At 34.4% G+C, this 15,071-nt stretch overlaps 1 protein-coding gene across 1 annotated transcript in view; it reads right to left on the minus strand.

Moving 5' to 3' along the window:
- The window catches only part of CDase (neutral ceramidase), a 28,638-nt gene extending 14,613 nt beyond the window's left edge, over positions 1-14,025 (minus strand). Inside the window, exons 1-4 of the mRNA XM_073082511.1 lie at positions 13,540-14,025; positions 3,237-3,347; positions 672-821; positions 138-314 (exon numbers count right to left, since the gene is read on the minus strand). Of these exons, the coding sequence (XP_072938612.1) occupies positions 138-314; positions 672-821; positions 3,237-3,347 (438 nt within the window). The 5' untranslated portion in view covers positions 13,540-14,025. The remainder of the gene's footprint in view (positions 1-137; positions 315-671; positions 822-3,236; positions 3,348-13,539) is intronic.
- Between the last annotated feature and the right edge of the window lie 1,046 nt (positions 14,026-15,071).

Genomic DNA, 15,071 nt, shown 5'->3' on the forward strand with positions numbered 1-15,071 from the left:
GCCTAGTGATTAAGAAACTCGGCCTCTCTAATATATAATAACTAACTTATATTCTCGGCATTATATCCAAAGCAGTTTAACCGCGAAATTAAAGGAACGAAGAGCATACGTATTTTAAAATAAGTCACCAAACATACCCTCAATATCCCAGCAATGTAAGCAGCATAGGTCTCCTTAACGAAGCCGAGGATCGGAAGGTCGAAGAGGAAGTCCATAAGGAACCCTCCGGGCGTGGAGTGAGTGTGGGTACCGCTGAGGATCACGTTATGTTCGTTATACAGTTCCCCGTAACGCTTTTGCAGACGCTTTATCACCTGGATACATAAGAAATTTTAGATTAAGAAATATGAAGAGAAAAGATTAACAATATGAAAACAAGAATCAGGAATTTAAATTAAGTAAATATGAAAGATTAAAGATAAATAAGAAAGTGACATGACGTTCGCTAGTGAAACATAAAGTATATATATAGACATATATCATATATTTTAACTGAAGAAAGATGTAACCCGTGAATAAGGGGACCTATCCAAAAGTAAACTGCTAGCAAATATTATTTTGTGCTATTTCTGGTAGTAAGCAATTGTTTTATTTGCTTATGAACTGACCCAGAACTCTAGTTGTAGGGAGACTTGCCTGTTACTTGTACATAACAAAGGATTGAAGCTCACCTCTTTCCGAACGCCGTTGCCCATCATAGCAGCGTCCACAGACACGAAGACGATCCTGGTGCTGGACTCCTCATCTTCCAATACAAACGCCCTGGCAAACTGCCGTAAGTGTATGCCATGGCCAGTCTGCTCGAAATTTGCGTAGCCCATCTGGAGACATATAAAATATACACTTATATAGTTATTAGTACCAATACCAATACCAATAAAGTATTCGTGATTATGAAGAACTTAACTGCCATTTTCTAAATTCATGAGTACTAGTAATTTTCCAGAAACAAATGCCGAATGGGGCCTATTCCGTCCTCACCTAGAGCACAAGGTATACCCAGGGCCCCCGACATAAGAGCTGCCCCAAAAGGTCAATATATTCTCTAGTACGCCAAGCTAAGATTAACGTTCAATATTTGATCAGGTTTTAATTTTTCTTTTAAGTATTTGCTTAATACAGCCCCTAGGTGAACTATATAAAAATAATAAAGCAGAAGTTCGGTATCAGATTAAAGCACAAGTAAAGTAGTATAAACAGTGGATCAGTCGCCAACCAATTAGTAGACGGTGGAGACAAAGCCGGTCTGCTACAGGAAGTTATGACTGATATCAAATGTTTTCTATTTCAGTGTTATGACTAAACTAAATCATGAATCACGCTATAGTCAAGCCGCGTCTGCGCATCATTCCAGACTTCACCTTGAATGATGCACATCGTATAAATTGGTTTTAAATATCAAAGTACTTACGTAGTAATAATTGGGTTAATTATTTCACCAAAGGACATTATGATCGTATAAGTCTTATGGACCAGAAAAACATTTTGTGAATACTGGAAACGTGTGGAAGAAAAAATCATAAAGAAGTCTCTCTTCCTCTTTTTACCCTCAGCACCTGATTGACCAATTTGAGTAGTTTGAAGATCTCCCACTATTGCGCATCAAATCAAGCGATAACACCAGGTGTTAAGTTAGTCGGCCTCCATTCTTCTCATTAACATTTATTAATGGAAATATACGTTTTACTACGATCTGGAGTGTATGCAAAACAACAAAGAAAAGATGTAAACATGTTGATGAGCGGATGTGACGTAGTGTTGTTGTTATACTTAGGCCATTGGTTTTATATCATTATTATTCTCAAACCATAACTGTATCCACTGGTCTATCAGATTAAAATAAGTTTAGTTTTTATATATAGACCTCGACGTACGGGCCATAGCACAGGAAAATTCTATAAAATGTGTATTGAAATATGACTTCTTTTTTTATAATATACACGAGCCGTGCCTGTGTAGGATATTGTTAGTATAGAAGAATATAATTTTGTCTGGCACGGCCCATGTCTGAAAAGTTCTATGCTGTTAATATAAAAGAACCCTTATGACAACTTTTGCAAGGTTTTGGTAAAATTATGATATTGTAGGATAGAAGGAAAGCATTTGTTTCATCACAAATATTAAGTAGTTACTAGATAAAATTAGCAGTAATTTGACCGTCTGACTAAGGATTACCTTAATTCCTTATTTAACACCAAATTAGTCCTTGCTGAAGTAAATTGGAAATCATTTGAGTATTGTTAACTGGGACTATTTCCGCCATATTCCGACCACATAATCAACAACAGAATAGCGATAATTAGTGTGAAATATCAAAATAGGGTCATACATTAGTTCTAAACTAAACACACCAAGATACCTATCCTCTATAAAGTACTGAGGGTGTATCGACAACAATAGCTAATGTTTATAAACCGAGCCTTCAAGGTTTATGCAAATTTGTTCTCTAAGCTAACCCAGTAGCAAATTAATGCAGTTCAAACAGTCAAACGGTCACGGTCGTGCAAATGTAAATTACTTAGAGTCTATTTGTTTACTTCATCTGTGGTGAAGTACGAAACACAATTCTGATTTTAACTAAGGAAGGCCATTGAATATTGATTGAGCGATTCAAATTAAATCACTCATCTTCATTGTTACTTGTACTTTACTTTTAATATTTTAGTATTATTTATTACTACTGTATTAAAATTATCTATTAACTAGTAGATTCAATAAGACCTTGTACGGTCATAAAAGATCCCGACATCAGTTCAACTATAGAGTCCAAAAATATACTATCTTTTAAATTGGAACCATAAACGCAAAAACTTACTTTTCATAAATAAAGCAGCTGCTAAATTAAGAAGATTAGCGTATGAACGCAGTAAAACATGATTTACGAGTATAAATAAAATATTATAGTATTCGGAGCTCGTCACGGGACGGTATATAAGTATTATTTATTACGGAGGGTCTCAGGAGGACCCATTCGGAGGAGTGTGTGTGTGCATCACGGTCAATCGGTCGCCAAGGAAAGCAGACGGCACCACTGATCGGTATTTAGGTATACTTTTACACCTACACTATTGCTACTAGCGCACAAGGATACAACCATCGATATACTACTAATTAAGTATAAAATGTCATTGGAAACAACATTATATTTCGGATAAAAACCAGCGACCTCAAAATCATACATTTTGGTACAATAAGTACTATACATACTTATCTAAAGATTTCAATGGATAACTCACAAAGCCGATCTCGGCAGGTGGGCCCGTTACGTCGGCAATCCCAACACCGACGCGTAGAGCGTCTGCGCACGCGCACGCCAGCGCGCACCACGCCGCCAGCAGTCGAGACATCTGTGGAAAATATTTTATGAATATAATAATTAATAAGGGTGAGATGAGTAAGATTCTTATTTCATCTGAGGTTGGTCCCATGGTTGGTTACATGTGGTCACCAGCGGTCGCAACTACTCTCCATTAGACGCTAGTTTGTTATTTCCATATTATAAAAAAATATGTTTACATATACTTATGCCTATTTCTGATCATGAATATCGCCGCACGATAGAGTCAAACATGGACCATCCATTGCCATAGCATAATGCTACAATGTATAAATGCAGATAAATTGCGAAATGGTCGGATTATCGCCCTTCGCGAACTGTGCTGAATATCTTCAAACCACGCAAAAGGACTTCGACAAGTTAAGATGTCTGCTATGTAATTTAACCCGGTTCGTTAGTTAAACATATCCTCCGAGCCGCGGAAGTAAACCTTAAATCAGTCACCAGTCGTCACCCATCCGACTCCCGACCGAGCCAGATACTACTTTACTTTGCATATCAGTACCGATCTTCGCAAGCCACGGGGCTATGCACACTGCAGTTACCACGAAACATGCCCGTACGTACGTAAAATATGCATATTTATGCAACACATATTTACTGCGTATTTATTCATTCGCATGATTATACACAACACTACATTTTCCTTTATAACCTTCCTAGGTGATTGCTAGTGTTATGGCTTTTGTTATGCACATGTTTTTACAAAGAACCGTTATCAGCAGGAATGGTTGGAAAAGAATAAATATGATTCGACTAAGGAGGTACCACCGCCACACTGATTTCTAGAGTGAAGCAGTTCTGCTGATCTTAAGGGGGGACGGAAGGGGTGATCTCCAAACACAGTTACTAAAAAAGGTCGTCAGAACCAAACATTCCATGAAATGTGTATCAGTCAGTGAAAACAAATCAGAGGCGTACTTTTTACATTTAGGCGCCTCCATTCAACTTTCCGCTCCGGGCCTCGGACGACCTTAGTCCGCCACTGCATATGAGGCGACGATTTTAGTCCTTAGGAGTGGGAATGTATCTGTGTTCGGCTTCTCATAGAACCTCGGTCCTATATGAAGCTTCATAATCAGTTATAGATGTCCATGGGTGATAGTGACCACCTACGATGAGATGGACCTCATGCTTAAAGTATGTTCTTGGGCATACTTGTACTTTCTTTGCACATTTTAGCAAGATAAAAATAAGATGCACCCCTACGTTCATCACGAAAAATAAACCGCAAGTTTGTTTGAATATTACAAACAATGTGACATTCCAACTTAGTCTTCAGTTATTTACACACTTAAGATTAATACCAAAAGTTCATGGTCTGCGGTAATCAATTAACCACGGGATACAGTAAGTAACTTTCTCTGTCTGCTATCTGTTATTTCATCTGACTTTCCATCAAACGACACCCACAAGGCAATAATATATCTAATCGAACTAAGTCTATGAAACCACTGCATATGTATTACCAACATATCTACTATTTAAATTAATTTAATAATGGAACAGGAAATAATATAAAATGTTTAGAATACATGCATAAAATAAAAATCTTAAAGATATTGAGCCAAATGAAATGAAATTAAATATATTTCTTTTGTATAGGCCTACAGAGGCACTTACAAATTGTCAGTTATAATATTTTTTCGTAAACTACTACCGAATCAGAACGCGCCCTCAACTTCATTAATATGTGACGACAACGATTTGTATGAAATACTTGACGTATATTATTGTTTACGTTTTAGTACATTAATCTTAGCAAATACATAAATCAGTCGATCTAACACCGGAACCAGCCGGTGACTTCAACATTCCTAATACGTAAGATACTGTAATTAATAATTCATATAAACTACGCCGACTGAATCATAAGTGCATAGAGTCATGAAAAATGTTTTGTTCTACTTAGAATCAACGCAATCCCATTATATTAGTGTTTTCAAAGTGTCGGTTAAGACCCCTGTGGATCGAAAAGTGAATGCAGTTAGAAAAACACTACGTTAGCATTTCGTAGAGTTGGAAGTAAGGAAACCCCATTACTAAGGTTGCTGGTTTAATAATTAAAAAACTGTAGTTCACATGCACGTTGACTAATTTTATTTATGGTTATACATATTTTTTTCATGCATGGGCGAAGTATGACTACCTCTGATTTTTCAAATTAATGTGCATATTTATAATTTTAGTTTGCTTAAAGCGTGAAGAAACACATCGCGAAGAGACCTACAGGCCTGAAAAATCTTAGCAAAAATGTTAGCTAGGATGTGTGAAGTCCATGAATCACATTTGACCAGCGCGGTGGAATATAGCCTAAACTCACTCTAAGCGGAGGCTCGTGCTCAACTGGATATCAACCCATTAGGTTGATGACGAAAGATCACTATAGCGAACATCCCAACCGTGCTCTTAAACGCATCTCCATAATGATTCATTTTGTGTACGGAGCATTGACATTGACGTGCCCCGCTGCCCTTCCGGGGACGTGAGGCGTTTTAGAATGCCCTCCGCATGTAGACGCTTGGAGGAAAGTCGGTTAGGCGCGACCTTCGCTGCGCGGAAACTGTAGCAGCGACTGTCAAATAATTTGCATTTGGACTGGATACTGCAAAGTTGCAGTTTAGATGCATAAACATTATAATAGCCTTGATGATTGAAAATGGACCAATCCCGCCGGGAGTCCGGGATTCACATCAAAGTTACCTACTAAGTAGACAGTAATGCTTGAAAGTTTTGTAAATAAAACAATAATCGGGTAAATAATTCAAGAGTGTGAGAATGCTGCCAACCCGCACTTAAGTGTGGTGGCCAACACGACCGTCGACCATGTCACAAAATAAAAAAATGTCCTCTCATTATGAAAGGAGAGTGATCAATTATAGCAAGATAGGACTGTGTTGATGGTGATCCCAAGAGGTAAATGAAAATGCTAATAGCTTACATACCGCGTGCATATAGTAATTGAGGAACTTAAAACTGACCAGGGGGGTTACTACCATCTCTAAATTAATATTCTCTTTATTAATAATCTCTCCATAATTCGATTAAATTTATAAATAATCAATTTCGATGCAATATTGAAATAAAACTTTCCTGAACTATGTTGGTTTTTAAAAGATGGTGGTGGTGGCCCCCAGATAGACTAAATACTCTTTTGCTACAAGAATTTCATAACAAAAATAAGCAAAGTGAAAACCTAAGACAAATATACCTCTGTGTACGTGTTTTGCTTTAAATCCGGTTGAACTGTTTGCCTTTGTAATTTCTCACCTCGACTCGTCATGGGCAAGATAGCTTTGTTGCATACTTTTAGATTGCAAAATGCCGTAGATATATGCATATGCATAAACGAGAATTCTTACCAGCTTACGGTTATATTATGACCTTCAGTTTAAGCGATGTTAACATGATTAGAAAAATAAAACAACTCGTTACACATATTACAGAAAACATAAATGTTACTCAGAAAATTATAATAGTATGTATGTACCTACATGTAAAAATACATACAGTACTAAGCTACTAAGAACTTAGTCACTACTTCTAAGTCCGCAATCTTATTATTTATACAACGTAATTTCTTATATTTAAGTATGGGAACAGAAAAGAATTGCGGAAGCCCATTGGAAGACCGAGGCGCTTTGTATGACTATTTATGACATGGGGGCCAAGGGGTTTCTGTCAATACTCCGATAAAATACGTATAAAAACAATTATTTTCAAATAAATATAACAAAAAATGAAATTTTGGTCTAAATGTACGTTTGTTATTTTTGGAATAATTTTTCCTTGCAACCTTCGTAGGTTATTTTAATTTTACCTTTAGCAGTTATACAAGAACGTTACAACCTTGACAGTTATAATCATGACATTTTTTTGAGCCAAAGACACTCAAAGATTTTTTATTTTCACCAGACCCAAAACCGTAACTACATATTTACACTATTTATTGAATTTGCAATTTAAACAAAAAAAAAATAATTGCAAAGGTAATCTTTATTATGCGTCAGAAACATTAATTATAACCCTTCCTTGGCAGTCGGGTAATTACAAAATCATAATTGTTTTAATCAGAATACACGTATAGTAACCACGAAGGTACTAATATATGATATTTTATATTATTAAACATTATTTTTATCCTCAGCTGAATTCTAACAATAAAACTCTTGTAAAAATTACGACACAGCAATTTCCGATGGCGGCATATTTTATCGCTGCATCAAGTTATTGCAAGTTTTGTAAACAATCGTTTTATTTTCTCAAGAATTACAACCGATGGTCACGTTTTGCGACTAAATCTATTTTATTTATAAAAACATATTGGTTTACAACTGGTAACACATTTACTGAAGTGATAGCCTGCTGGTTGAAACGTGCCTCTCAATCGAGGGTTCAAATCCCAGGCACAAAGCTCTGATTCTTCAAATTTATATGCGTAGTATAAAATTATAAATGATTTATCGATTGCTTTAACTTACATCTGTACATGATGTTGATGTACACAAGTTCCTCTCGAAAAAGTACAAAAATGAATAGATCTTTGCAATACCCATTCGGCCTTGCACCAAACCGTGGTGTGAGCTAGTCTATACTGGTTGACAAAGTATGATAGAGATGCTATTAAGCTGATCCGTTCTCCTGAGTCATCTGAGCTAAAATTAGAATTAATACATTCGTGACCGATGTCAATAAATATTGTCATTAATGAAAAACGTTCCAATCAATGACTTTAGTTTGGCAAGTCAATGATCCCAATGACAATTACCTATCCTACCAATGTTATGTTATTGGTCTTTGGCCCAAAACAATTGACAATGAGTAGTATTTCAACTATTTCCTTTAGCAGTTCAATTACCGAGATCGTTACGAATGAATTGCCTAATTCACCTTACTTAAAGCACCTGAGAGTAATTTCGTCGTTACAAGGTATGCATAAATAAATCTTGGGTAAATTATTATTTTTAAATGAAGACAAGTGATCTATACCCGTTATTAATAGCCTGTCTATCCAGTTTTGCCTACTGAAGATCTAAAACTGACGATGTAGGTATGAAGAAATCGTCAAAAGTCCTTCATTGGTAAAAAAAAACATTGGATAGATTGAATATAAATAACAGGCGTCAGTCCGTCCTTATCAAATCTATAGATCTACATTTACAACTACTGTATTCTGCAACATTTAGGAAAAACCTCAGTAACCTCATAACATTAAAAATATAAAAGATACGTGAGTTGAATATGAAGGGAATTCTAATGACCCAATTTTCTAAAACAATGCCAACTGCATCGAGTAGCACAGTTACTTATTCATAGCCTTTTGGGAATATTTTATACGCGATGACCTGACGATCATCGATGCTCCGAGCAAGGAAAAATCATATTTGTTGTTCATTTTTTATAGAAATTAAATAATTAATGATACAATAGAATGATAGAAATAAGCACACATTCAACCGGTTGGTAAATGGTCACTGCCTTTTATAGACATCTATCATTCTGTTCATCAGTTTCTAGTTTCAATTCCAGTAGTTTATAAATTATTGGAATCGAAACCGGTAAATTATTAGAATCAACTCAACTAAGCCACAGATAGAGTAGATAAAACTGATAGTACGCTCTGAATACAGAAATGAATCGCGTCGCCATAGCAAATTGTCGACTACTCCTGCTCGCAACAACTTCAGAGCGGACTAGCAGTTTGGCGAAGACTCTACCACCCGAACTCCTTTAGGTCTAAGTCGAGACTCCTGATGTAAATCTCCGCCTCTTAGAACTTTTTAAACTGTACAATTATATTATTTTAATATGAACTTGATTGTAACAGCTGTACAAAGTTAAGCATCGTGGGACGTAGTCGAGAGTTGAATAGGTGATCGCGACCGCTAATTGTACCAAATATTGTACGCGCGAAGTCGTCACGTTAAACGGTCAATGGTTATCAATGGTAATCATTAATCCTCATCAAATGTCTTATCCGCGGTTTAAAAATATTCCCCATAACGAATTGGTATAGGGTAGCCCGTAATTATGCGTAAGGGCATCCTCCAGATTTTGGTAAAGATCCGCGCCATATGGAATAAGTACAAGTACATGGTTTCGTATGCCGTTTCTTCTCCATAACGAAACACCACCCATAATGATGATAGCAAGATGACGATAAAGAAAGTAATTCTAAATAAATTTGTAATAAGGGATACCAAAAATTGATATAAAAAAACCGTAATTACGTCGAAATAATTGCGTTTTCCGTAGGTATTTATTTATAGGTAATTTCACGCGGTACAAATGTAAGATAACCGATGAGATGAATGCACTCCGTTTCACAACGCAACCGGTGCACTTTCATCACTTGCAGCGGTTGCAACTATGCGTTTAATAATTATATTCCCGAGATAATGTCGACATTAACATGGCGACATCTCATATGTCCCAAAACTGCGCGGATGTGTCTAAGAAAGCAGAGGCGTGAATTAACAGCCTAGACGCTTAGCCATCATTATACTGGACAGATTCCCTCGAGTATCGGTTGGAACCTGCCGATATAGGTAATAATAAACAAAGATGTAAAAAAATACATATCACTTTTTAGCCTTGCACACAGCAAGTATAATAATTTAATCAATGATATAAGTGACAAAAATAAAATTATTACATTTTTTCACTTAAGATTCATGGTATGAATGGAGGAGACGTAATTATATAACTCGAGCATATTCCACCAAGCTGGTCCAATACATATATGATTATATAGATGTTATCAAACCGTCAAAATCTTTACAGGGTTTAATGTATACCTTAGATACCTTAGATGTACAATACCTTATACGTAGAGTTGCAAAAAATGTCACCCAGAGATTAGTCGGTCTTTCAATAGCGGATAACGATATTCATTATTCAATTTATCTTTAATAATATAAATGGAATTATTATAAATGGTATACAAACAACATATGATTAAAAATATAATATATCAACTGATTGATACGAAATGAAAATGAATAAAATCATGCAACACGCCACTGGCTTAAAATGATGATTGTATCGAACCTTAAATAATATACATATAATTAACATTAATCCCTATCGGGTTTTTTGCAACAACAATTTATTCAAAATTAAGAACTAAAAAACATAAATATTATTAAATTGCCTTAAGCACATATGTACGTATTTTTTAATTTATTATGGAATCTCCCTATTTTTGACACGTTTTTTAACCTCTCTTTAACAAGGGCAATATTACTCTAAAAAGTTAAGCAACACGACTTTGGCCGACTTACGCAAAATTATTATAATTTTATGACTAAAATATGTGTACATAAACAAAATCATCACACGTTCACATTGTTTGAATATATACTTTGGCTGTTTATAAAATACATTAGCCTGTGACTTATTACAAAAACATATAAAGCGGAAGTTGCGACAAACGGACTTCTCTTTTTACTTGTCAGTTGTCGAAAAATTTTTGGTTGCGTGAAATTATAGGTGAAGTTTTAACGTAATTTTGAATAAAAAGTTGATTTTTGTTATCACAGGGCTATATTTTGTTCTGTTATAGAATCTTGTGATGTTGTAGTAATAGTTAGTCCGAGTAATGTTTCATTATTATTTAATTTTCATCGAAAATTCTGTGGCTCGCCATTTTTCTTTCCACTTCCGCCGGAAGGTAAGTTTTCAAAAATCTAATAAGGATCGATCCACATTCAATTCAATTTATTTGACGTAACATTATACGGGTACTATACGTATATACGTACTATTCGACTTAAAATAATATTCGTTATTAATGGTTATTATCATCGTTATGAACTTAAAATACTCGTAAATAAAGTAGAATGTCGCAGATGCCTCTTTCAAGTGGCGTCTTTGCTTTAAAGAAAGGACATTAGAATTATGCAAGAAAATATTTAAGTTCTTGTTTTTTTTAATGCTATTCATTGTTTAAAAACATATTTTCGTGTGTTTCTGCTTGTTTATTTTAAGAAAACAATTTCGGACGGTTTGTTTTATAATAGATAGATGGCGTGAGCTTCTGCTTTCTTTGAAAATTTCAGTTCAATTCAGAATATATTCTGTATTAATTTAGTATGTATAAAATATGCTTTATATTATTGCTTTTTGGTGCCAAAAAAATGAAAAACGTGCTTTTTCTCTTTATTAGCTTAACAGTTATATGTTATTCGACTCTCTTTGCTTATGTTACACTCACTCGTATTTAATTCGTTGGCTTCTTTTTTGAGTTTCTTTCGCTCTGTTTGCTTAGTCGCTCAATAGATTTTAAAATAAATAATTTTAATGTACAAAAAAATATCATGATTGGTTCATTTATATAAGGTGTTTAAATATTTTACTATTTCAGTCGACTGTTCTGAAGTTGTGCTATCACTGAAAATTTAGAACAGTGATAAATCTATAGATTAAACAGGATTACATAAGCCAAGCTATAAAGCCGGCATCCACCACGAATAACGGGTCCAGTACCAAGGCAAGCTGCTTCACGCGTCAATCCTTTCCATTTCTTTTGAGGGTCCGCTAAAATATTCACCTTTGAACTTACGGATGATTTTGAATTAGCGGCATCTTACACCACAGCCGACCCTGGCTGGTGGTATTGCAATTTGAATTATAATCTTTAGGACATTCTTCAAATAACTGTCAGCTTCTTTGTAACCCCTTGAGGATTGTATAAATTTGATTTACTGCTTCTCTTACTAAGAAACTAAACAAAGCTATAGTATGTTAGCAGAAATAACACAACAAAGTTCATGTTTACGACACGAGTCGTGTCATCGTCCTTGTTACTTGTAATTGGATACGTCGAGGTCCACTGGGCACGAAGCGTTATCCAAACAAGATTTTAAGTGAATTTCAGTGCTCTCAAGATACAAAGGCCTACAGATAATCCTTCTTCACAGTTATCATTGTGTTTTAGAAACCATAATCATAGGCATGATATCATACAATGTGTACATTGGATCAAGTTTGAAGCGAGTATTTTGTAGGGAAAAAACAATTTGGAACCTTATGACATATTTATCGACTTCTGATTATGACGAGGAAATATTATAAGGTAAATAAGTATATTTGATACTGAAATATCAATAATAATACATTTATGCTAAAATCATAATACCTAATTAAGTACTAACCTAAATAACTCAGTACCTAAATTTACTTTCATAATTAATGTAATTTTTATATCAATTTCGTAAACGATCTTAATAATCTTGGTAAAAGTGAAAAAATCATAATTAGCTTTTATTTTATGCACTTTTGCCGAGCTGAGGTTAAATCCAGCAGAGCGTTTATCATTTCAAATATATTTTTTGATCGTATTTCTATAATAGTCTTATATTACGATTGTTTACAGAACTTTTAAAGATAAACATCAATTATTTCAGCTAACAACAACATTGAGAAATAGAAGTCATACAGTACACTAAAATAGTAATATTTCCCCAACTAATATTTAATTATTTTTTCACAAAGATACAAAGGATTTGGCGTTAACAGATTGCTATCAACTGTTTTTATCATGAAAGTCGATAGCACCATACTGCCAATGACAATCATGTAAGTGCTTACCACTAGATGAATTTATAATTGTACATATCTACACTCCAATGTCTGATAACAACGGGCTTTGTGTGCAAATTTAAACAAAGAATGGTGACATAATTTTGACAATGTTTCTAAATACGGTTCCAAACATTTTTTATTGAATTGCATACAGTATAAACCAAATACAACGGAGTCAATCAGCAATAAATATAAATATAATCATAATTAATGAATAACACATTCTTATTTTCTTTTTGAAAATACACTCATTAAGTCTACGCCCGCATGGTATCTGTATAGGTACGTATGTATAATTTCAAAATACACTAAATTTAATATTGCTCCCAAAAGTTCATAATGTCGCAAGGCACGATTTCAAAAATTATGGTTGAGATTTCTAATTGATTTAACTACGCATAATTGGGAGAACGACTACTACTTAATTAAAATGTAATACAAGCTAAAGGGTGTAAAATGTGTAATTTATCAAATTTAATTTTAAAATGTGTATTTATCTGGGTATGTATGTTTTCATCGAATTTGATGATAGTGTGAAATATGAAAATTCAGTTAGTCTACTTTGTATCGAATTTAAATTTAAGTTACAAGCATGTAATTCAATTTTTTGTATTTACCTTGAAATTATTGTCAGTCACAATCACTGCGAACAAATCATTTAAAACTTTAGTTCATTTGGTGCTGTGGCCGGAAAATGTCACATTTTGTCACCTAATTGGTCTTTATGTAAAGCTAAATGTACTCAAACCGCAACAACTTTTGCTAATTATTGACCTAACAGTTTAGTAAAGGTCGATTTCATTTAGAATACACGCACGCGATGTGTTCGGTGATAGCCGACGTAAATACGTACACCTCGGCACGCGTTTCGAATGAAACTAGTAGCTTGCACGTATTGTTTTGTATTGGTGTTACTGGTAGAACATGAACTGCAAACGACAGCGTTAAATTGGTCAGCCTTATGTGCTCGAGTTTGAGTAGGCAATGACACCGGGCACGTTCAATATGAAGCGCACCGCTATGATTCCGTTTATGTCGTGCAAACAATCTATTGTTCGTTTAGTGTATCAAGTTCAAAGCCGCTTGAACAATTTGATGTTGATCTTCTATAGTAAAAACTGTTATGCAGACTTAGTAACAGACGCAATATCTACTTACGTATTGCACATATAATAATTTTATATTTGGCTGGTCTATGTACGTATTTATAATGAAGAGAAACGAAAATACAACATAATTTAATTTTTATTCCGTTTAAATTTTAATACAATAAATTAATTGCTACCGAAAGTGTCTTTAATAATATTAATAATCATTTCGCGTGTTATCTAACTGCGAAGCGTCACTGATTAGCAAAAAATTAAACTTTCCATGTGTGTATACAGAGACAACGCAAACAAAATTCAAAGTTGCCGCCAGTTACAGATAATAATATTGTACTCGAAGTCAACAGATAACATACATCGTGATGATATAATATAAGAAACAGCGCCACCTAACGTACATCGGAGTTTAAAATTTTTCAAGCTAGATGTCACTGGTCTGAAGAATAAAGTCGTATGCATATTGCTCGTTGTGTAGGTACCTAAAACCACATTATTGGTGACGGGTGCAATATTACCTTGCGGGTTCATTAGATTATAATTGTCATTTATTCCATGTTGAATGTCATTTAGCGCCTTGATGACACAATATGTATTTGTTATGAAATTCAAATATTGCTAAACAAGGCGTCCTAGGACTTCTACCCCAAACTTCTCCCATAGATTCTGTCAAGTTAAATCTAATTTATTGTTGTTTCCTAATGTAATATTCCTCGGTCTATTCCATAAAGTGTATAATTTTCTATTTAAATTAATCAGTCATCAATTGAGTAAAACTAATTTAATAATAGGTAGTTTCAAATTCTGAATTCAGCTTCTGTTGGTTCTACCTACTTCCTCAATGAACTATAAATAAACCTTGCCAATACGACGAATTAAGTTTAATTTTCCATTATAAACACTTCTTTAGTGACTGCATTCTACACCAAGTTGCGCAATATATTTTTATAACGCTATCATTCAAATTATTATTAGTATTTTGGCATGGATTCGAACGTCTTGCTAAGAAAATACCAGGAAGAAATAAATAAATTCAACAAACAAAA

The sequence above is a fragment of the Epargyreus clarus genome, unplaced genomic scaffold (assembly GCF_041222505.1).
Source record: "Epargyreus clarus isolate Ecla_fem2 unplaced genomic scaffold, WU_Ecla_fem_2.2 ptg000018l, whole genome shotgun sequence".
Taxonomy (NCBI): domain Eukaryota; kingdom Metazoa; phylum Arthropoda; class Insecta; order Lepidoptera; family Hesperiidae; genus Epargyreus; species Epargyreus clarus.